The 22,782-nt window shown below is 37.4% G+C and overlaps 1 protein-coding gene across 6 annotated transcripts in view; it reads left to right on the forward strand.

The window, feature by feature from the left end:
* The window catches only part of PLD5 (phospholipase D family member 5), a 202,686-nt gene that overhangs the window by 60,270 nt on the left and 119,634 nt on the right, over positions 1-22,782 (forward strand). For 3 of the 6 annotated variants that reach the window (XM_069800629.1, XM_069800627.1, XM_069800628.1), the window contains exon 2: positions 17,854-17,990. The exons of 1 other annotated variant lie outside the window; for it this stretch is intronic. In XM_069800629.1, coding sequence (XP_069656730.1) covers positions 17,854-17,990 — 137 coding nt within the window. Of the gene's footprint in view, positions 1-9,399; positions 9,496-17,853; positions 17,998-22,782 lie in introns of those variants that run through there. 2 more of the 6 variants (XM_069800630.1, XM_069800631.1) reach the window with 2 other exon arrangements.

Raw genomic sequence — 22,782 nt, forward strand, 5'->3', positions numbered from 1 at the left:
TCAAGAGGCTTGTCTAACAGAGAACCATGTTAAACAGGAGAAGTGCTTGAGCTATGAGGTTGCTACCTGGCTGTACATTCTGAACATGGCAAAATGAATGTGGTAGATTATAGCTGCAGTTTTATGTCCTTGGAAAAATCTGAATTTGAGCTCAGTGAAGTGGATGAGTTTCGACTTAGGCACATATCAAATTATGCCCCTAGGTCCATATGGAACTGGAGTTTTCATAGCCAGACAGAATGAACTGAAGAAAAGGCAAAGGTTTTAAACAATGAAGTGTATATTGTCCCTGGAAAAGGTTGTTTTGAATGAGTGACTTTTATGTGATTATAGTCTGCACTTTAATGCCCCTTGAAAGAGGAAGTTTTATGATTTGAAAGAAATTATCACATTTTTATTCAAAGGATTTTTGGCTTTTGCAACAGAAAAACAATTATATATGCTTTTTGAAGATTAAGTTAAACCTTGTTCTTTTTAAAGACAGTGGCAAAATTGCTACTATACACAGCGGCTTGTTCAAAGCCAATAGCAAATTCAATACAAAAGAAAGGTGGGGAGTAGAGAAAGGCAGGAGCAGATGGGAAGTTTGCCATCAGCATAAAAATGAGGAACGTGAGAAATGGCATAGAAGATCATGGCTTAAATCTGCATTGGGAGTGTGCTAGCAAGCTTGGTGGCTCTTTAGTGGATAAGGATAGCGTTTCAGAGCAACCTTCTCTCCAGTAACTCCTTACCAAACAGTAACAAGTGTGTGTCATTTGGTAAGCTTACTGCAAAGCATGTGTCATTTTTAGTGATACAACATCTTGATATGTTCATGGACATTTATGTCTATAATGCATGCATACGCACGTCTTTAGCTCAAAGCTGCTACAAAATTTTGTCCTTTGCTATATACTGAGAATACATATTCTGAACATCTCTGCTGTACATTTGGAGAGTTAGGTTTGAGTGGGGTCTGCGCATCTTCCCCATCTCTCTCCTCTATAGGAAAAGGTAACTTTGACCCCGGACCATTAAGCTCTCTCTGTCTGTGAAATTTTGCAGTCCAGACAACACTGATGACCTACAGGAATTATGGTAGATGATCTATAGCTGATACACTGAACTGCATTAAATATTACCGTTTAGTTTACTTTTATTGCAGTTGCGATTTGTTGAGAAATAGTTGTGGTTTTCTGTTACAGCTCTTGAGGTCTGGCAGTGTTTCAGTGAGCCCACAAGTCTGGGCACTACTATTCTATGCTTTTGATATATAATGGCATTCGCCCAGAAATAAGCTTTGTAGGACATATATGTGTGTATGTGCATATTTCTTACAAATGCCAGCAAAGATATCTATTAATTTGCTTGGCTTCCATTAATTCATTCAGTGCATGTCAAACAACAAAATTAAACTTCTTTTAGATTGTGGAACAATGCTTTCTGTAACTATTTTTGTGGAAATCTCTTAATAGAGTAATATGGGAATAAATACCTGCAATTTAAAAATAAAATCTATGTGGACATGAACATGGAATATCAATCAGCTGATAGTACGAGCACATACACAGCCTTTTATATAGCTTCTACAGCAAGGCTGTCTTGTCTTATTCTGATATTGTATATTATCTCAGAAAGAATCAAAATACGCACAAAGAATGTGCTCTGGAAGAAGCGCATACATAGTGTACCTATACCACTGGACATTTTATTAATTTTCTTTATAAATGGCTAGGAAACTAAGAAAAGCAAGCCTGTTGCCATTAGGCTTACATTTCCTATACAGAGGGAATCTGTAAGTTAAGAATTATGAGAACCACTGTTGTCTCAGCAAGTATGTACAGGGACACATGTTGACACAGAGTAATCTGGAAATGTTATCAACCTACATTATCTGAGTTTGTTATTTGCTAGTAGTAGAGCATCCATGTGCCTTGCTTAAAATTATACTTGTTAAAACGTTATACATTCAGAAAGCATGTACCTAATTTTACTTGAATTTCATTTATTATTTTACCAGAATACACAATAAACACTGTATTGGTTTTTATTCACGTGAAATACATTTCCGCCTTAAGCAATGTGTACAAAAATTATTTAGATTTTAAGCTTGTTTTCATAAGTGCAGTGTGCACGCATTTTACAGCTGTTGCTTTCAGGAGAAAACTTAAAATGCAAATCAATATAATATGACAGTGTAAGATCTACATATCTCAAATTACTTCCAAAATGCTAGCAATTATTTAGCATTTTGCTACTTTCTGAGAAATGAGCAAACTTCCGTACTTTGAGACCCCTGGAACCTTATTATATGAAAATTTCTGACAATGTGGCAGATGAAATGTGGATGTCTGTGTGAATTTTATAGAACTTAACAAAATGGCTACCTTTTTGAGAGAGAGCTTCTAATAAATTATTCTTATTTTTAGATTGGGAATGAGACTGAGATTTCCCAGATAAATCTCTCTACCTTTCTTTAGATGATTTTTCTGTGTTAGTGCCTTGACGTTTAACTGAAAACTTAAGCTGCACTTTATTTTGCAGTTTAGAAAGGGCTTGTTAAGGTATTGTGAGCACAAACCTATGCTCAAAACAATTTTCCTCAGTTGATAGACTGCCACAAGAGGCTTTTATTCCAAATAATATAGTTTCTTTTCCTCCTAAGAGAGTATGGCCAATAAAGTTTGTTGTCAAAAAAGAAAAGGAAAAAAAAACAACCCCAACCCTCCACAAAAATACTGGACTTCACAGTAGGATGAAAGGTGATAATGTTTAGTGACACTCTTTGGCATGCAGTTACTCTTTCCTGGAACTTTCTCTGATAGATCATCACTTCTCTTGGTGAGGTGCAATATACACCTCCTCTCCTTTCAGGAGCATTGAAACTTCAATGAGGGATGTGTGCCTCCACCATGTCAAATTGCTGTGTGGTTATTTTGTATTCAAAGTTTGCCTTTATCTCTTTCATTTTTTTTTTACTTTATTGGGATTCTCTGCTACAGGACTGAGAACAAGAAGCCAGAACTTCACAGTAGCTTCATTCTGTGTTTTATTTTACAGAATTATTAAAATTCCAAATTGGCAATGATTAAAAAAATCTGTAGTGATTACCTAATTAAAAACAATAATAAAGCTAGACACAAACTCAGGCCAGAACACTTGATAGTTTTCATGGGAACAGCCATGTACCTGTATAGATATTTTTATTTTCTTTTAACCATAACAGTCATAATATTGGATATCATATTTAATCTTTAGGACTGTTTTCCTATTAAACCAAGACTTCTGTGGTCAAGGCTGTGTGTGTAAATATGTATATTCATATGCATGCATCTTTTTCCTTCTCAGTAACTTCTAAATCCATTGCTTGACTTAAATGATATGTAATAGAAAGGTGGAGGTCTTCAAGAGATTTTCAAGTCAGGTGTCATGAAAATTGATGATGGGTTGACGGAAAGAGCAGATTCTCTGCCACCTACTGAAGTGAAATGTTTTACATTACTGGGCTCTGTTTTATCTGGATTTTCAAAGACTTAGATGCAAAAAAACAATCAAAGACAAAATAGAAAATATAGGAAGCCAAGCTAACATTTTTTAATGTATGTTCAGTCAGTTATGATGTCGATAGATTATCCTTATGTATAGTGTTGTGGAAATTATTATTTTAAAAACCTAATTTATTTCTCATATAAACAGAGTAAGAAAACCAGTAAGAAAGGCTGGGCTTGAGAAGCTGAAAAATCCTTGACTATAGTCTAAACACTACTGAGCAACAACTGAAAACATCAGTGTTATCAACATTCTTCTCATACTGAACTCAAAACATAGCACTGTACCAGCTACTAGGAAGACAGTTAACTCTGTCCCAGGACAGCTTGTTATATATTCATGTGTGCTTATAAATTTATTCTCATTGTAAATATTCAAATCTTTGTTCTTTTGCTGTGATTCAGGGAAAGCCTTTCTGACCAAATATCTTTTGAATCAATAAGACTTATTATTAACAATTATTATAAATAGCACCAGACATTCCAGTCATTGAAAACTTTGAGGAATTGATTTTTTTCCTTACATAAATCATTCCTGCTTTGCTAGGAAGTGCTTTCAATTAAAAAAAAAAAAAACAAAACCAAAAAACTGACACACAAAAAACCCAGAACTGGAATGTCTCTCTTGGTCAGAGAAAAGTGAGCAAAGCAGAGCCCCTGGGGCTTCCTCCAAGGAGAGTCAGCTGCCTTTGTGGGATGCACGTGAAAGTGGGTACTTCCAGCCTAGCTTTGTGCATATTGGAGCTTTGTGTGCCGAGTAAGGGATGGTGCTGCTCTTGGTGACATCCCACTCTTCAGTCCTCTGTTCACTGTAAAAAGTGTCATTTGGAATCATAGACAAGTGTCAGATGCCAAGGTGGGAGATTTTTGTCTCTTGTTCCTTTACTGCAGATATTCAGGCATCGTGACATAGAGAATGATCTGGGCCAAATAACTTTGTTTCATATTTCCAAAAATGATAGTAGGGATAAGTTTTGTGTATATAAATTTGAGTTCCCAGAAGCCAAAGTCAATATGGCAGTCCCATCTTTACTCATAATGTTACATATCTTCCAGACTGAAAAGGAATTATCCATCAAGTAGAAGGTATAAAAGTTACAAATACTGTCAATTTGAATGCAGAATTTTATAGGATAAAAGATATGGTAACTAAATTACCTCTCAAGTGTGTCATAAGAAAGAAAGCATAAATCACATACACTTAATCACTATAATTAACTAGTTTACCTTTATATCTCTGATTAGCTATGGATCATAAGTCTCTCTTCATTTTCCTTTATCTCTCTTTAAAGTAGAATGTAGTTCCTATTGTGAATGTCACATTGGTTGGGTTCTCTGTGACAATGGAATTAACTTGCTTGGCCGAATGGCAAATGTATTATTTCAGCATGTACTCACAGTGTAGTTAGAAATTCAGAATAAGCTAAAAATAAATGCTTCCATATATGAGATAATTTCATTTCATGAACTTGTGACAATTTATAATAGTGTTAATAAAACTTTTTCTTCAAGTGTGTCTCATCAGAATCAGTAAAAGGAAACTCTTTAAAAAAAACACATTTGAAATCTTCTTAATTTGCTTTTTACACTTTATGGAAGCGAACCTAGCAATTTGTGATTCATATAAAAAACTAAGTTAGTGCCTCTAGGTTCAGTTACACCACCTGCCTTTGATTGTAGAATGATTGCTTTATCAGGACTTAATGTGATGTTGTTGTAATTGATGGCACATGCACTCTTACCCTGTCCCAATTGCAGGATGAGATGCTTCAACCTCAGTGGAAAAAGTTTAAGGTAATGTCTTTTGCCTTGTTAATCCGGCTAAGAAAAAAACGTGCTCCAGGCAGAGTGGTAAATTTGTTATGCTGCAGAACTGCACTTGAGTTCAAATTTGTGTCTGACAGCCTCCCTGGTGGCATTTATATGCCCGTAGCCACAATTTCTTATTTTTACTCTTTTTTTTTTTTTTTTTGGGGGGGGGGGGTCTTGTCTCCTTTTAAAAGAAGAATCTTAGAAAAACAATGAAAGGCTGTGTCCAAGAAGCTTGAGCTGACTGTACATATGATCATTTAATGTGCCAAAAATGACATATGCAAACACTGGGAAAAAATTTTCCTCATGACTTTCAAATTTCATTTAGTTTATCTTAAAGCCTTATTAGTAGCATTATTAGATAAAACAGTTTCTTGAAAGAAATATGATTTTTGAGGTTGATGCTGTGCTGTCAGCAAGTTTTAGGTTACTTAACTGCGTGCGTCACCAGTATTTTTTTTCCAGTTACCAAAATACTAAAATAAATTATAGTTACTTTTAAAACTCACAGAGGCATTACCATTTTTATGTTAGAGATCACAAGTATGAAATCAATATATTCATCTGTATATAGTCTGGTCTGCCTTCGCAAATAAACATATATAACTGAATCTAACATATTACTGATTTTTCCTTGTGATTTAGAAACAGATTTGTGTTGGCTGTTAACAGTCATTATTATATATATGGAGTGTCTGTGTGTATAAATATACATAATTAAGAATATATATACACAAAAAAAAAATTATACATTTAATAACTGTCCTGGAACCAGAATCTACATTCCAAATGCTCATTGATTTCAGGGAACATGGCACAGATGTGGGTAAGACCCACAAAGGCATTTAGGTGCTTTTTGGATGCCAAAGGGATATGGAATAATCTGTCATGGATATACTTGCACTGACATTGTTAGGCTTGCTGCATTTTCTCTTAAAAGGTCCTTTGCACGTAAATGTTTGTTTATTGTGTGCACACAAAATAGCTGCCAAACATTTTTCTGATCCCCTCTGTCAGGCGGCCTCAAATTCTTTGTGTTGCAATGCTAAATACTATAGTTAGCCAGAGCACACCCCATTCTATCCTCTGTCCCCAAATGCTTCTTGTCCTGGATTCAGACTGTTAAAGTGTTCTGCTGGATGTTGCCATCTCAACAGATTGTCCTTAGGCTGGAACGTGCTTTAATACAGAGTTGATGTTAGAATTTAGAACCTTTATTGCTGGTATATTTTGCTCCTTTAGGAGCCTTACCTGAAGAGCTAAAGCTGTCCTGTAGTTACGGCAGCCCTGCCTAGTTTGGGGCAGAATTGTGCTGCCAGAGCAATGTGTATTAGACTGATCCGGTGGAGTGGGATGGATTCGCTCTGGAGTCATTGTAGCCAAATTGACAGTTCAGCTCTCCAGCTCATTTGGTGTTCAAAGGTGACCAAATGGAAATAAAACCTGAAATGTGTGTTAGGCCTGTTAAATGCATGACTTCAAGTACTTCAGATGTGGGATGTCCTTCCCTTCTTGGTGAGATGTTTAAAAATGAGTCTGAAATGTTTAAGGGGAAAAGTTTTGAGCATGTTTCACCAGCAACTAAGAATAAAAGTATATTTTCCCCCTTCTTTGTAATTTAAAATGTTCCTTTTCACTTTAGTAGAAACATGATTAATCTTTAGATTAAAATTTGAAAGTGTACAATGAACAGTTCGTTCCAGAAGAGATTTAAGAAATTCATGGGTAAGGCTTAGTAGAAAATTGGGATTATGATGAATGCAAACAAGCGTGGAAAAGTTAATAGTAATGTAGACTTTTTTTTTTTTTCTGATTATTATGAAAACAAGAATTTCTGGCTAGAGGCAGATGCAATATGGCAAGTTACTGCAGTTTCATGTTCAGTGCCTGCAGAAGATTCTGATTTGTAGAGACTGTGGTATTTCAGTCTAGTTTTCCATTAGGAGCTAAGACTATCAACATCAAATTTAAACTAGATGTGGAGAGATGTAGGGCTACTACTTGGAGCTTTCTAACTGCTTGGACTGCTGCTATGCTGTAGACTCCAGAGTTGATACATAAAGGGTGTAAAATTGCGAAGAGCGTTTTCTGCTAGCAATCGGACAACCACAGTGCCTGCTGATACCTGGGCTTGTAAACTATAGGCCAGTCTTTGTATCATCTGCTAGATTCCCCCAGCCAGCTGTCCTCTGATGGCTATAACTGATTTTAAATGGACTGTTCTGCAATATAGTAAATAGCTTGCATCTTGATGTATTTATTAATTTCATTCTTTCTCAAAATGCTGCCTTACAAGATCCGGTTCCTGATGAGAAATAATAGACCTTTAAATGTTTGTTTGCTCAGTGATTATTGGCTCTGTTTCACTGGATTTCTGAAGAGGGCTGAGTTTAGTTTTTAATTGTATTTGTGAACTAAAGTTGTATATAGAAAGTCCCTTATCTATACATAAAAGATCTAATATATAAAGTTGAGCATTGTACGCGAATACGTGCTAGTAACACCATTTTTAGCTGCAGTGTTCTAGTTTGTAGACTCTCAAGTGCTAATCTGAAATTTTAACCTTTTTTCTTATATCTTTTTGTATCTTTTTAATTTTATATTTATATCCAGTTTTCTCGGTTTTTCTTTCTACCTGTTGCTTCTATCTTTTGTAATTTTGTTTTCATTCATTCTTACTTACCTTTCTGCTTCCTTCCTTTTTCCAACTTCTTCTTTTGTGAACCATGGACTCCTGTTGTTGGGGTTTTTTTTCCCCATATTGGACGTATTTCCCCTCCCCCCCTTCTTATTTATTTTCTTCCCTCCACCCTTCCCTTCAGTGTACTTTAAGACCTCTCTTTCTTGGGTTACCCCAAAATGTTAATCTAATATTGTTGCCATCAGTCCTGGTGTTTGGGTTTGGGTTTTTTTGCTTGGTTTGGTTTTTCTAAAGGTATTTTGTCTTTTTATTATATGGTGAAGAAATCGATTATAGCTTTCTCTAGCCCAGCACTTTTTACTTGCAAAATCCCTGGCGGATTAATGGGTCTAATGCTAGCTGTGGTAAGAGTCCTTACTTAGAAGGTCCACGTTTAAAGATGGGTGAAGAGTTATCGGGATATAGAAATCCTATTTACAGTGGTTTTTACTAATGAGGTATTAGTAGTATTCTGAATTGGTTGTTCCGGCCAAGTTCAGATTATTCAATACTTTTTTTGTTTTTCCCTTTTTTCTTTACTGGAGACACTGGATTTGAGTAGACTGTTATTTTGAAGGTAGACAATGGCCTTTTTTTGGCATTGCCAAACTATAATACTGTCTTACATTATGCTGAACACTGAGTCCATATATCACGTTGAGAAGTCAGGGTCCAATTTTGGGAAAATGGCACATGAACACTTAAATGTATTCAGGCTTTTCACTCCTTCTCTTATGCCAGTTCTGGTCAACAAAATGCATTAGAGGTTAGTTGGTCATGTGCTGGAAACCCTTTTTTCTTATAGAGCTCATATTCTGAATGTTAATAGCTTTCTGTAATATAGCACTTTGTGTGAAGGGGATTCATATATGTAACCTCTAAAGCCTTGGATTTCTTCCAAAGTAGTTTATTGGTTTTCTATTTATAGTAATGTGTCTGTCCATGTGTTATATGCCTGACCTGTTGGATCAAACGTTTGCTCAGCGAGCAGTGAAACCAACACAGTTGCTTCGCTGAGGATGCGTGCTCAGGACACACAACCCCTCTGTATATGACCATGGCAGTGATTCCTCCCATCCCTCTCTCCATGAGGCTGCGTGGTGCCAAGCTGCGCGTGTGCTGGAAGGCAAAACTTCGGACCATCTTTCCCTCCGTAGAGGCACTAATTTGGGTCTTTCTCAGTCAAGTCTACCTACATACTGGATTTTGTAAAATGTATGAGAGAATTACATTTCTATAAATCTTTCTTTCAAATACAGATTCAAAAGAAACTGAGCAGACAGTGTGACTTCATATGCCTTGTTTGCTTAGAAAGTTGCACAGAAGTTAAAGAATGTTGTTTGGAGAATTAACTCTTGATTCTCTTTTTTTGTGTAGGTAACTGTAGGACTAAATATTTATTGTTGATTTTTCTCTAAATTGTCTCCATGCAGTCTTGAAAGGTGAACAAAATAGGCCAACATGGAGTAGAGGGTAAGGATTATTTTTGCCTTGTATGCAGTACAAACATTATAGCAGGATGTAGAGACGTAAGTCAACACAACACTGTGACATGATTGATTCATGTTTGGGTTGTACTCTGCTACAACTCATGGGTCCTTCTGTGGAAAATGGAAACTATTTTAGTGTAGAAGATATATTCTACAGCTCAGACCCAGGCCATATTTAGTCCTGTACTATGTGTCTAACAGTGGCAATGGCATGTGCCCCATCATTTCTATTAGAGAACGCATCCCTGTCTGTTTTCTCTGGACAAGTTTTCTAAGGCTTTGTCTAATCTCTTTTTAAACCTGCTGCTGCTGTTTGTTTTCACAGCCTCCTGTGGCAACAAATTCCAGACTCTCAATATCCACTTCATTAAAAAGTACTTTATCTTTTTTAAACTTAACTCCTACAAGCTTCAATAAACATCCCCTGTTTCTGGTATTGTGGTACTTGGTGAATAATAATTTTGCCTTCACTATGCCTCGTGCTCTTGTGATGATTTTGTACCCCTTGGTCATATTTCTTCTCCTCTCCAAACTATGGACAGACCTTTTTTGGTCTGTCTTCCTAAAGCATCTGCTCCAGCCTCTTAATCATTTTGATTATCCTTTTTTTCCTAATGGTTTCTCAGTTCCTGTATCTGTGCAACTGATTGCTCCTACCTGCTGGTAGCTCTTTTCCTTAATTGAATTTTAACCTATTTTTCTCAACATACCCCCTAAATTGCCAAGAACATTTTGAAATTTTAATCTAGTCTTCCAGCATGCTTTCAATTTGCACTGCTTTGGTTTTGATTGAAAACTTAATAAGCACATTTCCTTTCTAGTCCATAATTTAGATTGTTAATGAAGACGTGAACAAAAACAGATATGCAGCAGTATCCTCTGAATCTTTTCTAAAATGTCCTCCCATTTTTAAAATGAGCATGATATTTCAACCAGCTTTACACCTCTCCTATAATAATCTGGGCATAGTTTCTGTGGTTTCTAAGAAAGTTTTTATTAAAGATCAAAGTATATGTTATTTGCAGCTTTTCCAGCAGGATAACAGGGCTCATGACTAGGAAAGATGGAAATCAAAATTGATTGATGTGACATTTTTCTGACAAAATTTCTTATCTTCTAGGTGTTTACATATGATAGCTTACTTGTTTAAGTATTTTCTAGAGATTGAAGTTAAAATAACAGTTTATTATTTCCTAGCTTCTATTGCCTGCCCAGTTTTTTTTCTTAAATATAGGTAACACTTTTGCTTTTTCCAGTCTTCTGATACTTCACTCATGCTCGTGAGTTTTCAGAGGGACATGCTAAAAGTTCTGTGTTAGCCTCAACCAGTACCTTAAATATCCAAGAATGAAGCTTACTGGGCCCAGCCAATTTAAACATATTTAACTTACCTTAGCACTCTTGGATTAGTTCCTATTTTTGTTTACTAGGAGCTTAAGTGTTAATTGGTATTAGGTCATGCTAGCTGGAAGATTTAAGTCTGCAATGAAGATTATTACTGTGTATGGATTCCAGATTAATGGAAAACAGTCTTTCTGATAATGTTTTTCTCTAATAAACACACATTATGATTTCAAGAACCAAGGTTAATCCAAGAGTGATTGCTAATTCTTGAAGTCCAGTTCCTTGCTATCTTTGGCAAATGTACTGTAGGAGGCCATAAAACCCTACTTGTAAGCAGAATTTTAAGAGCTGTTGAACAGGTTACTCATGTTGAAGATGAGTGCTTTTGTTCTCACACTGGTGTTCAGACATGCTGCAGGGAAGAGCAGACTACTGATATGACAGAAGATGTGAAAACCTACCTCTTAGAGACTCTGTGGTTCTGACAAACAGATATGAACTCTGTATTAGTATGCTGTATAAAAATTACCTCCTTTATTCTTTAAATAGGTATAAAAATGAAGCAATAGTTCAAAGCCATGACTTGTTTTGTTGTTATGTGCTCAGTTTTCTCAGTGGATGTAGCATTACAATTTCATGGCTCCTGTTTGGGGAAAGAAGAACATTTTTGTGCTGTATTGAGGGAAAGTAAACTCCTGATTAAATCTAGTGTGTTGCAGAAATACCTATTGTTTGTGAAGAAACTGAAAGCTTTATGGGCCACTGAAGTGTTCTTAACAGCTTTTGAGTAACAGGAGTGCAGTAAAGATGGAGGCCTTTTTCTTTCTCTCATTTTCAATTCCGCTTGGGTATCACAGGCTCTGATGCAACCTTAACTGACATAGACTATCCTTTTTCTTAATAATAAACAAAGAGATAGGGTCTTCTCATATTAAAATCTAGTCTGAATAGTACTGTACTGCATACCCATTGTGCAGCTTTTGCCCTTTTTCTCACTCTCTACCTAGGGGTATAACAGCATGAAAAATACCATGCTTTGTTTTAGTAAATGCAGTGTATTTGTTTTAACATTGGTATTATTTAAGCTAGAGGAAGCAGGTGAAAGAAACACATTTTGCTCATGAAATGGAAAATAGCATTTTTGATAGTCCTTTTTCCTGCAGGAGTTTCTTTCCCAATTTTCCAGTAGCTCTGAAGAAACCTTTCTCTCATACAACAGAATTTCTGGGCTTACAGCAGAGAGATTTCCCCACTGTTAAGAGTGAAATCTCAGCCATGGTTGTCCTCTGACAGGTCCAGTCAAGCCAGTAGATTCTCTGAGCCCAGGTCTTTTAGCACCTCTAGCAGTCTTCAAATATGTAAGAGACTGCAGCAGGAAAGAATGAAATACTGTGTTCTCCATTTTCAGCAAGTATGAGAAGGGAAAAAAAGTATATAGCAGCATAAGAGGCTTAAGTTAGGCATCAATAAGGTACTAACTCATGGGATGAGTTGCCTGAAGAGGCTGTAGGATCTCTTTCATCAAAAGGTTTTTAGGGACAGGTTAGACAAATATCTGTTAGAAGTAATACTTATATAAATTAACCATGTATATGGACAGCTGGACTACGTAAGCTTTAGAGATCCTTCTCAACCCTGTTGTCCTGGTTTCAGCTGGGATAGAGTTAACTGTCTTCCTAGTAGCTGGTACAGTGCTGTGTTTTGAGTTCAGTATGTGAAGAATGTTGATAACACTGATGTTTTCAGTTGTTGCTCAGTAGTGTTTAGACTATAGTCAAGGATTTTTCAGCTTCTCATGCCCAACCAGGGCACCTGACCCAAACTGGCCAACAGTGTATTCCATACCATGGGACGTCCCATCTAGTTTAGGAACTGGGAAGTGGGGGGCAGGGATTCGCCGCTCGGGGACTGGCTGGGTGTCAGTCAGCGGGTGGTGAGCAATTGCCCTGCGCATCATTTGTACATTCCAATCCTTTTATTACTACTGTTGTCATTTTATTAGTGTTATCATTATCATTATTAGTTTCTTCTTTTCTGTTCTATTAAACCATTCTTATCTCAACCCAGGAGTTTTACTTCTTTTTCCTGATTTTCTCCCCCATCCCACTGGATGGGGGGGAGTGAGTGAGCGGCTGTGTGGTGCTTAGTTGCTGGCTGGGGTTAAACCATGACACCTGTGTTCCATAATTAGGTGTTGAAGACTGAAAGCTTAAACACAGAGGATTTTTAGGCACTGTAGCAGTTTAATGCCAGCCAGCAACTAAGCACCATGCAGCTGCTCAGTCACTTCTCCCCCATGCAGTGGGATGGGGAGAGAATCAGTAAAAGAAGTAAAACTCGTGGGTTGAGGTAAGAAGGGTTTAATAGAACAGAAAAGAAGAAACTAATAATGATAACACTAATAACATGACAATAGTAATAATAAAAGGATTGGAATATACAAGTGATGCACAATGCAATTGCTCACCACCTACTAATGGATGCCCAGTTAGTCCCCGAGCAGCGATCCCCCCAGCCCCACTCCCCCCAGTTTATATACTGGGCATGACGTCCCATGGTATGGAATACCCCTTTGGCCAGTTTGGGTCAGCTGCCCTGGCTGTGCTCCCTCCAACTTCTTGTGCCCCTCCAGCCTTCTTGCTGGCTGGGCATGAGAAGCTGAAAAATCCTTGACTGAGTCTAAACACTACTGTCCTGGTTTCAGCTGGGATGGAGTTAACTGTCTTCCTAGTAGCTGGTACAGTGCTGTGTTTTGAGTTCAGTATGAGAAGAATGTTGATAACACTGATGTTTTCAGTTGTTGCTCAGTAGTGTTTAGACTATAGTCAAGGATTTTTCAGCTTCTCATGCCCAGCCAGGGCACCTGACCCAAACTGGCCAACAGTGTATTCCATACCATGGGACGTCCCATCTAGTTTAGGAACTGGGAAGGGGGGGGCAGGGATTCGCCGCTCGGGGACTGGCTGGGTGTCGGTCGGCGGGTGGTGAGCAATTGCCCTGCGCATCATTTGTACATTCCAATCCTTTTATTACTACTGTTGGCATTTTATTAGTGTTATCATTATCATTATTAGTTTCTTCTTTTCTGTTCTATTAAACCGTTCTTATCTCAACCCACGAGTTTTACTTCTTTTTCCCGATTTTCTCCCCCATCCCACTGGATGGGGGGAGAGTGAGTGAGCGGCTGCGTGGTGCTTAGTTGCTGGCTGGGGTTAAACCACGACAACTACTTAGCAACAACTGAAAACATCAGTGTGTTATCAACATTCTTCTCATATCTAACTCAAAAACATAGCACTATACCAGCTGCTAGGAAGACAATTAACTCTATCCCAGCTGAAACCAGGACAGCACTTGCTGAAGGAAGCAGAACGATAGGTCGGCTGAGCTCTGAGGGATCCCAGTTGCCAATGGGATATGCAACAACACAGCATCAAGCAAGCAGTCTGCACAGGCCCACCGACATAAGAGTCTGACTCCTTCTAGCCTGTCTATGGCGTGAGCTCTTGTATTTTGAATTCTTTCAAGATGCGTGCTATTACTGGCACATGCACACACACGGGCACACAGGGATGGTATAATAAAACAGTGGCATGGTCTGTTCTAATCTATTTTAATTAGAAAAAGCCTATTAGAAAATTGCCTGCAGTATGGCATTAGTGCATGAAAATTAAGATTTATTACCATTGTCAAAAGAAGGGCTCAGAGGACTTGTTTGGTGCCAGTAGCTATTTTTATTGTTTGTTTTCTAATATAAACATCAATTTGAATCTAAGCAATATTGAAATATTAAATACTATTGCAATATATGGATTAAAAAGCAATCAAAAAAATCACCACTCAGCAGGAGTAATTTCAAGATGAACTGTGAAACCATTCAAAATCCTCCTTTTTTTAAAAATGGTCTTTACCTGACCTTTCAGACCTGTGACTAAAAATGTAGGGATAGGATAATTGCAAACTTGGAATTTTTGCTTTGTTTTATTTAATATTTTGTGTTATCCTTAGTTCAAAGAAAAAATACTATTGTCACAGTTTTATAAGATTCTTCTTTTTTGTGTGTGTGGATTTAAAAGGTATACTACTACACTGCTTGTAACCATACTGTTAAGCTGGTACTTAAGAAAAACTGAAATAACTATCTGTTATAATTGTCAAAGACAAATGCATAATATAAAGGGTCTGTGTAAATAAGAGCAGTAAATTAGATTTATGCAGTTCTGTCTTTAGTGCTGGTAGAATAGCAGTGGTCTTACTAGTGGTACTAACTTTGTGCTACTCATAGGGAGAAGTTGTGCTACTCATAGGGAGAAGTAGTCAGTCAAACTGCAAAGCGTGACAAGCTGTACACATGCTAAACTGAAAGAACAGGGATTTAAACTTTATACAAATTTTGACTACAACACAGAAGTCAAGAAGCCTTGACTATGTTCCCCAAATTTATGTGGAATGGGACTTAAAGCTAGATTAGGAGGACCCATTCAGAATTATTTTGGCCTCCCCTTCCTGTATTCCTTGAACATAAACACCTAGAAATTGCTACCATAAAATTTCCTGGTACTGAAGGAACTTAAGGCAACTGTTGCACCTGCTTTTTTTTTTTGCTTTTTTTTAATCTCTCCTTCTTGTGATACTGTATCATTTTTGATACACTGTAGATTTTATACAGCTTTGGGCCTTTAAATTTTAAGCTGGCTAAAAGGTTTTTACTGCTGTTTTATGACGTGTGTGATAGAGGTATTGTGGCTCCTTTTAATGAAACATCTCCTGCTGTCTCCACGTGTGTTGGCCCAGCCTTGAAGGCTACCATGGTCCCTGCTGGTCCAGTGACCCTGCAGCTCTCTGTAGTTGTTCTGCTGCTTGCATGGTGACACAGCAAGAAGATGGGAGTTATTCCCTGGAGCAACGGTATGAAGTCATTTATACTGTGTGGTAGCTAGGATGCTTGTTGTGACAAATTTGCCCAAAATACGGACTCGGGACTGTTGCTGGTGAGTGGAATGGCTGCAGTTATCCTGGTCTGGGAGGAAAAAGAAAGCTTGTGTTGCGAGCTGTGCTGGGTCACGTCCCCGGCTCTTAGGGGCTAGAGAACGAGCCCCGGGTCTGTTTGGCTCGCTGGTATGGGAGCAGCTTTGCTATCTTGCTGCCATGGTGATATACTCAGTGCTTGCAAGAAGCTGCATCGAACAGTTTCTGCAAATACACTTACAGAAGTGTAAAAACCTGCATGAGACGATGGTCATCTTACCAAGAGTGTGAGCCATGCTGATGAATAAATGGCATAAAGCAGTGTCCCAGACCTGAATACCTCTTTATCTTTGGCACTTCTTAGTTTTTCTTGCCAGTAGTACAAGGCAATGTTTTAACATTTTTCTCTTAAATCCTACTGTGTGTCTGACTGCAGCCTTAGTTCTGGGCACCCAAAAGCTGTCATTTCTAATTCTTTTCATACATTGCTGTGATTACACCTAGCAGCAGAAAAAAAGGTTCAACTTTTATTTATTTTGGAAGTAGGCTTTGCAGATGGTTGAAGATTTTCCTATGCTGCATTGCTGTAACATTTTAGGTGATATATTAGAAAACACAGATTTAAATGTATATTTGAAGTGTATAAAAGTGACTAATATGCATACAACATAAGCAGCATATTCAGTGTAACTCTTAGGTAAAATGATAAATTTCTCACTAAATTTCAGGAAACTTGTTTCTGTTTGTCTGAAGAAGTTGCTTCTGTGTTTTAGATTTTCACAGACTGAAATAAAATGCTTGTGTCTGGTTTGTTCTGAGGTGCATGAGTTTGTTTCTTCTGGGATGCGCACTAGTTTGGAAGTTTTGGAAGCTTATTTTAAAAATAAATGTGTCAGACCTTTTCTTTAGGCATACGGGAAAATGTTCTTATTGCTCGGAAACTTATTACCTCTTAAACAAAATATCAGGAACAATGGAAATACTATGAAGTTGGTTTTCAGCAGCAAGCATAACATTGCTTCTTTCTCTTACACTTTTCCTGCTTTCCCATATACTTTCCCACTTTCCCATTCCTTTATTTTCTTTATGTGACATTTTAATTACAGGGTAATAATGAAAATTAAGAAAATATCTATGGCAACAGAAGTTAGACTTTTATATTTTTATATATGTGTGGTTTTACAAATTTTCTTCAGTAGAAAAATACACATTATATTTGTTTCGACATTTGGTTTTAGAATAAAATATACTTTACCTTCATGCAGCTATGTAAGTTGCATGTCAGGACATTGTCTTTAGGAAGTTTCACATTTATCTAGGGCTGTACACAGTTGTATCTGATTTAGTACTGCAGGATTTCATATTGTAGAATAAGGTAGTGCTATGCCATGTTGTAATATTTAATCTGAGATGCGGAGGGCATTGCCTATCATACTGAGCAACAGTCTCCCATTGTTTCCTTGAATCCCATCTATCACCTGTGCATTTATTTTCCTTGTAAGTACTGTGGGCCAAGGACTTGCCAAAGTGCCTCAGTTGCTGTGACAATCATAGTAACAATGTCAGTTACTTTGTGTAGCAATAAAAAAAAGACTTTGCTCTTCAGTCATCTTGCAATGACATGTTTTATTTCAGCCAAACACAACAAAACTCTCAAGCCTTTTGAGTGCTATCCTAAGTGTGTACTTTACCTGTGAGGCGCAATCAGAAAATACGTACTTAATGTAAGAATCTTTATTTTAATGCATAATGCTTTCCTTGTGGTACAAACAGAAAACAGTTTAAATTATGAGTATTATTTGTGACATGAATTATTTAACAATGTCTGAGGGATTTAAAATACATCTCAAGGTGATACCTGAAGGACAGTTTTGAGAGTGTTTTCATCCTGAGGTGTGTTTCATATTGACAGCTATGGCAGCAAGATCTTCAAAGAATTTTAGATCTTACGTAAAAGTTTTAGAGTCTCAGGTCATTGACTGGAATGTGCTCATGCCATTAAAACTTTTTTAATCTTAATCTCTTTCAGTCCCAGCAAAGATGCATTGTGATCTTTGCACTGGTATGCTGCTTTGCAATTCTGGTTGCACTGATATTTTCGGCAGTGGATATTATGGGAGAAGATGAGGATGGACTCTCAGAAAAGAACTGTCAAAATAACTGTCGGTAAGAGGTAACAAACAAAACTTCTCTTTTGGGGTGGACAAGAACATATATATGTTATATAATGGCATGTAGTAATTACCATAGTCCTGTGGTGTAATTGGGAAGAGTAGGTAACAGAGGAAGAAATGGGTTCTTGTTTTGAATTTCTGGTGTTGGAGGTTGGTTTGACAAAATAAAGCACATTTTGAAGTTATTTTTGGTGGTATGTTTTGAGCAAGACCCTTGTGTTACTTCAGTTATTTTGTAAGCCTGGGTCAAAGCCCATTAAATTTCACTAAATGAGTACTGAGCTGGCTCACATAGTTTCCAATCTGTCATGTCTGTCTTTCATCAAGAGGTTTTTTTTCTTTCTCCAAGAAGGTCACTGATCACTTTTGACCTAAGACTGCAGTCCTTTTTATATAGGGGGACCTTTTATATATTCCTGTTTGTTGCATTCCCCTAATAGATACAGGGGCTTGCCTAGAAACTGTGAAGAAAATTAGCAATACGGTCAGAAAGACTGGCATATTGGCTATGTTGGATTAAGGTTTACATTGGACACATGCCACAGTTGTGTATATCTTTTAACTTTAGATTTAAGTAGGTGATTAGATTTTTTGGGGGCCTTTCATTTCCAGACTGAATTTCATTTTGTTGCTCCTTACTGTCAGGTTCTTCCATTAATCTGTTCATCAGTGATGACCAATGCTTTTCCTGCATGGTATTGTCCAAGGTCCTCTTCTGTCCTCCCGTAGAGCTGATTTAACATTTGTAGACTTCATTCACAATTGTATTCTGCTTCTTTTCAAGGCTTTAACTTGTGCATAGAGCACCCCCTCTGATTCATGTTGTGGAAAAACAGTCATCCTTAAGTAACTTATCAGAACTCCGTTTTAATCTGATCAGGGAATTGCTGGAGTGGGAAGGACCCACTGGGCATCCTCCAGTCCATTTTCCTGCTCAGAGCAGGGTCAGCTACAGCTACAGGTTGCTCAGAGATGTGCACAGTCGGGCTTTGCATACCTCCAGGCATGGAGTCCACAGCCTCCCTGGGCAACTGGTTCCACTCTTTGTACAGAATCTATCCAGCTACTAATGGCTGAGTATACAGTGAGTTAGAGATAATTGATATGTATTTTTTAGAATAATCTAATGAAGAATTACTGTTTCTTTGAGCTTTTTCTCCTTATTTCTGCTACTATTTGTTGATTTTGTGTGAAAAATGTTTGGGGACAGTGCCTTTCTGCGCTGCACCTGTCACAGTGCAGTCAGCAGCAATTCACAATCCAGCAAACTGGATTATGTTTTTGCAGTTATACTGGATTTTTACAAAATTTTTTACAGGCTGCTTTAAAAAAAGGGGCGCGCGGGGCGCGGGGAGGTTCTTAAATTTGTAGCTCCTTTCAAATAGGACGTATCTGCAGCATCATGTACCTTTGCCCTGAAACCAACCATCCTTCTGGCACCTTTTTTCCAGCATTGTTTTGATTTGTAAGATGGCTTGGCCCTAGCTGTTCACTTTCTTGTATGCCTACAGTTCTGGGCAGCCTTCTAATATCTTGTCTGCATTTTTGAGAGTTCAGCTAGCTTTACTTTCCCCATCAAGGTCTTGGGTATTCTTCACTGTGAGTTGCTGCCTTTCAAAATTTTTAAAGATACTGCATGTGTCACCTCTACACCCACTATCTCCATGTGTGAATCTTTGACAGAACTAGGTCAGATGAGGGGAAAGTCTTTCTGCTCATTGGCGTTAATGTGCTGCACATGACTTCAAGACACACAACAACTACTGCACCATGTTCTCCTCTTCATTGTATCAACTAATGGCTCCCATTTCGTTCTGGGTAGCTGCATAGGCCTAGCCAAGGAAGAACTTAATCTTCTTCACTTTGTATTCTTCAAACGGAAACAAATTCAGAGTGGGAGTGATGTACAGTGCTATGGAAAACCGGGATGTTAATTCTTCCATGTGTAAGAGATTAATTGCTTTTGTCTCTTTGTACGGGTTACACCAATCTGCCTTTCCAAAGAATACTCACCTTTGCTCAGTTTTTTGTTGGTTGGCATGTGTCACTCTTGACTCTCCTGGACTGTGCTAGAGGAGCCTGGGAGTAAATCCAGCACATTGACTTTAAACAGAAGAGTCAATGAAACTGCTCTGCATTTACCGTGATAAAAGTGATCTCAGACCCCAGCTCTATTTTAAGGTGCCTTTCACAGAGCGATTCAAGTGCGTGATGTAGCTACTAATGCCTGAACCAGAAGGCACATCAATGCTGTGTGTGTGTATAAACTGCCTAAACCATTTCTAATAACAGTATCCAAGTGCTGGCAGCTGCTACCTGCTAACATTGAATCCTTCTCTACATGATGAAACTGGGCTCCTTTATGTGTTAAATATATTGCAGACTTAACTGAAGTGCTGTAAGATCAATTGCTGCCTGTGGCATATATTTAGTACTTGGGATAAGCACTTTTAATAAGTAAGACAAGAATTATTGAATTCTTATATTTCTGCTGTGTGAGTACTTTCACTGAAATTCAGGAACAGGTGCTTACGTTTGCAGGATGTTCTGAGACAGAATGATAATAGATGGTCCATTTTGGTTTTTGTTTTTTGTGTTGTTTTTTTTTCTTGTTTTAGATGAAAAGATTGTCAAATACAAGTTTACATATATGATCCTAGAATTTTTTTTTGCTTTTAATTGATCGAATTAGTGAAGAAGCTTGATAGGAATGGATGCTATCAATTTGAGAAGGACTTCACTGATGGTTTGTTAAAGGCTTTCATCTTCTGAAAATCAATTTCATTTCTGTCTTTTTATTTTAAAGAAAAATACGTCTGAAATAGAGCTGTGGTCTAGAATAGTTCTTTGGCTAGAAATTTTTGGAGCTTGTGCCAAAAAATAGCAAGTGAGAATTTTTAAAAGAGAGAGAGAGAAAGAAAAAGTAAAAGGAAGACATTTTTAGAAGTCTAGAGCTTTTTGTAGCCTGAGACAGGAATTGTTGAGGTATGTTGTAAGCAGTATTTTCCAGTAAAGGCTTCATCTTTTTTTGTTGCTGTGATTGTATTGTTGTTCATGAATACAAATGCAGCCTTTCTGATCTGTTTCTTGTAATTCAACGTGAGGTTCCTCTCCTGTTTATCACTCCTTGGACTATTGTTACATAAGGAATACTTACTGCACATGTTGCCGAAAAGCCCTTCCTCTTTACTGATGTATTTATTTCTCATGGAGGCTTTGTAACATAAACAAGTCAGGGAAGTGGAAAGGCTGGCTTTTTTGCATGTCTTCACCGATTGTTGAAGGGACTGTTGCCATCTGTCTAAAAGGGTGCATAGGAAACAACACTTTTTGAAGAAATAAAAATATGTTTGAAACTAAAATTATCAATTATAATTTGTAATCTTTGAGCTTCTTGTTGAAAAATTCAGCCTATGATTGAGAACTGAAATGCATCTTGCCTTACAGGTCATTCATGACTGCCACAACATGAAGTCAGTTTGCTGTAGGCTACAAACCATTTCCTATTTTGTTTGTTACACAGACAGAGGAACCTGATATTCAATAATATTCAAGAGGAACTTGAATAATTGAGATTTAACTAAGAAATGACTGAAAATATTTTTTTTTGTCTTTTGATGTGTAGATACAGAAACTCAGATATTTTTTTTTTTAGCCTGCTTTGCATGTTGTAGTCCAAAAATAAAAATAGGCAATTTAAAAGAATTTAAACCCCACCCTAATAATTGAGGGTAAATATTATGGCAAATAAACATACTTACCAGATTAATTACCAACTACCACTGTAAAAATTACTGTGTATTCTACTGATACGTACTTTGCAATTCAAATAAAGAGCTGGGGGGAGATGGAGGAAGGCCTGTAAAATTTATCAGGCAGACAAATGCTGGCTTCAGAATTGAAATCAGAATCTGAACTCTACTGACTGGAAAACTATTGGTTTAGATTAAATAATGCTGTTTGTACTTATTTACACTATCCCGTATAACTTTCTTACTGTGAATTATATGTGGAGAGACTGGCTGACTGAAAGTAGACTTTTTATTTTATTTTTTTACAACTGGACCAGATCTGCTAAGAGGCAGCTTTTCACTTTGTGCTCTTGGCTTTGTTCCATAAAATCCGATTTCAGAATGCTGGACTTAAAAAACACAAATGGCTTTTGACCCTTCCTATTAAAAGGAATGCCAACTGATTGACATTTAAGGAATAAAAAAAGTAGTAATGACTGTGAAAAGTTGAGGTTTTGCAGTTTGTGCTTGGTATGGCGTACAAATAATTCTCTTGAGACTTCCACATTAATGTTGTTAGGCAGCCCTGATGGATGAGACTGGTTAAGAGGATATGCCTAGCAGTCTGGGAATTTTGCCTGTCTTGCTGTGCATCCATTAGACACTGCATCTATAAAATTAGATTATTGTAATTTGAAAATAGTACTTTTTAGTGGCTGATCCCTTGTGAATAAATCTTGGCTAGCCTCTGACGTAACACCAGTTAAGTCTTACTTTGCTTTGTTGAAACTAGCTGGTAAACTCTAAAAATGGTAATATGGAAAACCGAAGAAATTGCAACTGTTAAGAGATGGTCTCTGTTATCCAAAGTGTTTGAACCAAGGTCGTTTTGATTTATTACCAGTACCTTCAGCTGTTCAATATACCTCTTCTCCTGCTTGTTGCTGCTGACAGTCATGCTAGGGTTTCTACAGAGCTTGCACATGCCCTTAATTATCCTTGTCTCACTGTTTTTTCCCAATATCCATTGAAGACGTAGTAGCAGCTGGCATA

This window comes from Haliaeetus albicilla, chromosome 13 (assembly GCF_947461875.1).
Source record: "Haliaeetus albicilla chromosome 13, bHalAlb1.1, whole genome shotgun sequence".
Taxonomy (NCBI): Eukaryota; Metazoa; Chordata; class Aves; order Accipitriformes; family Accipitridae; genus Haliaeetus; species Haliaeetus albicilla.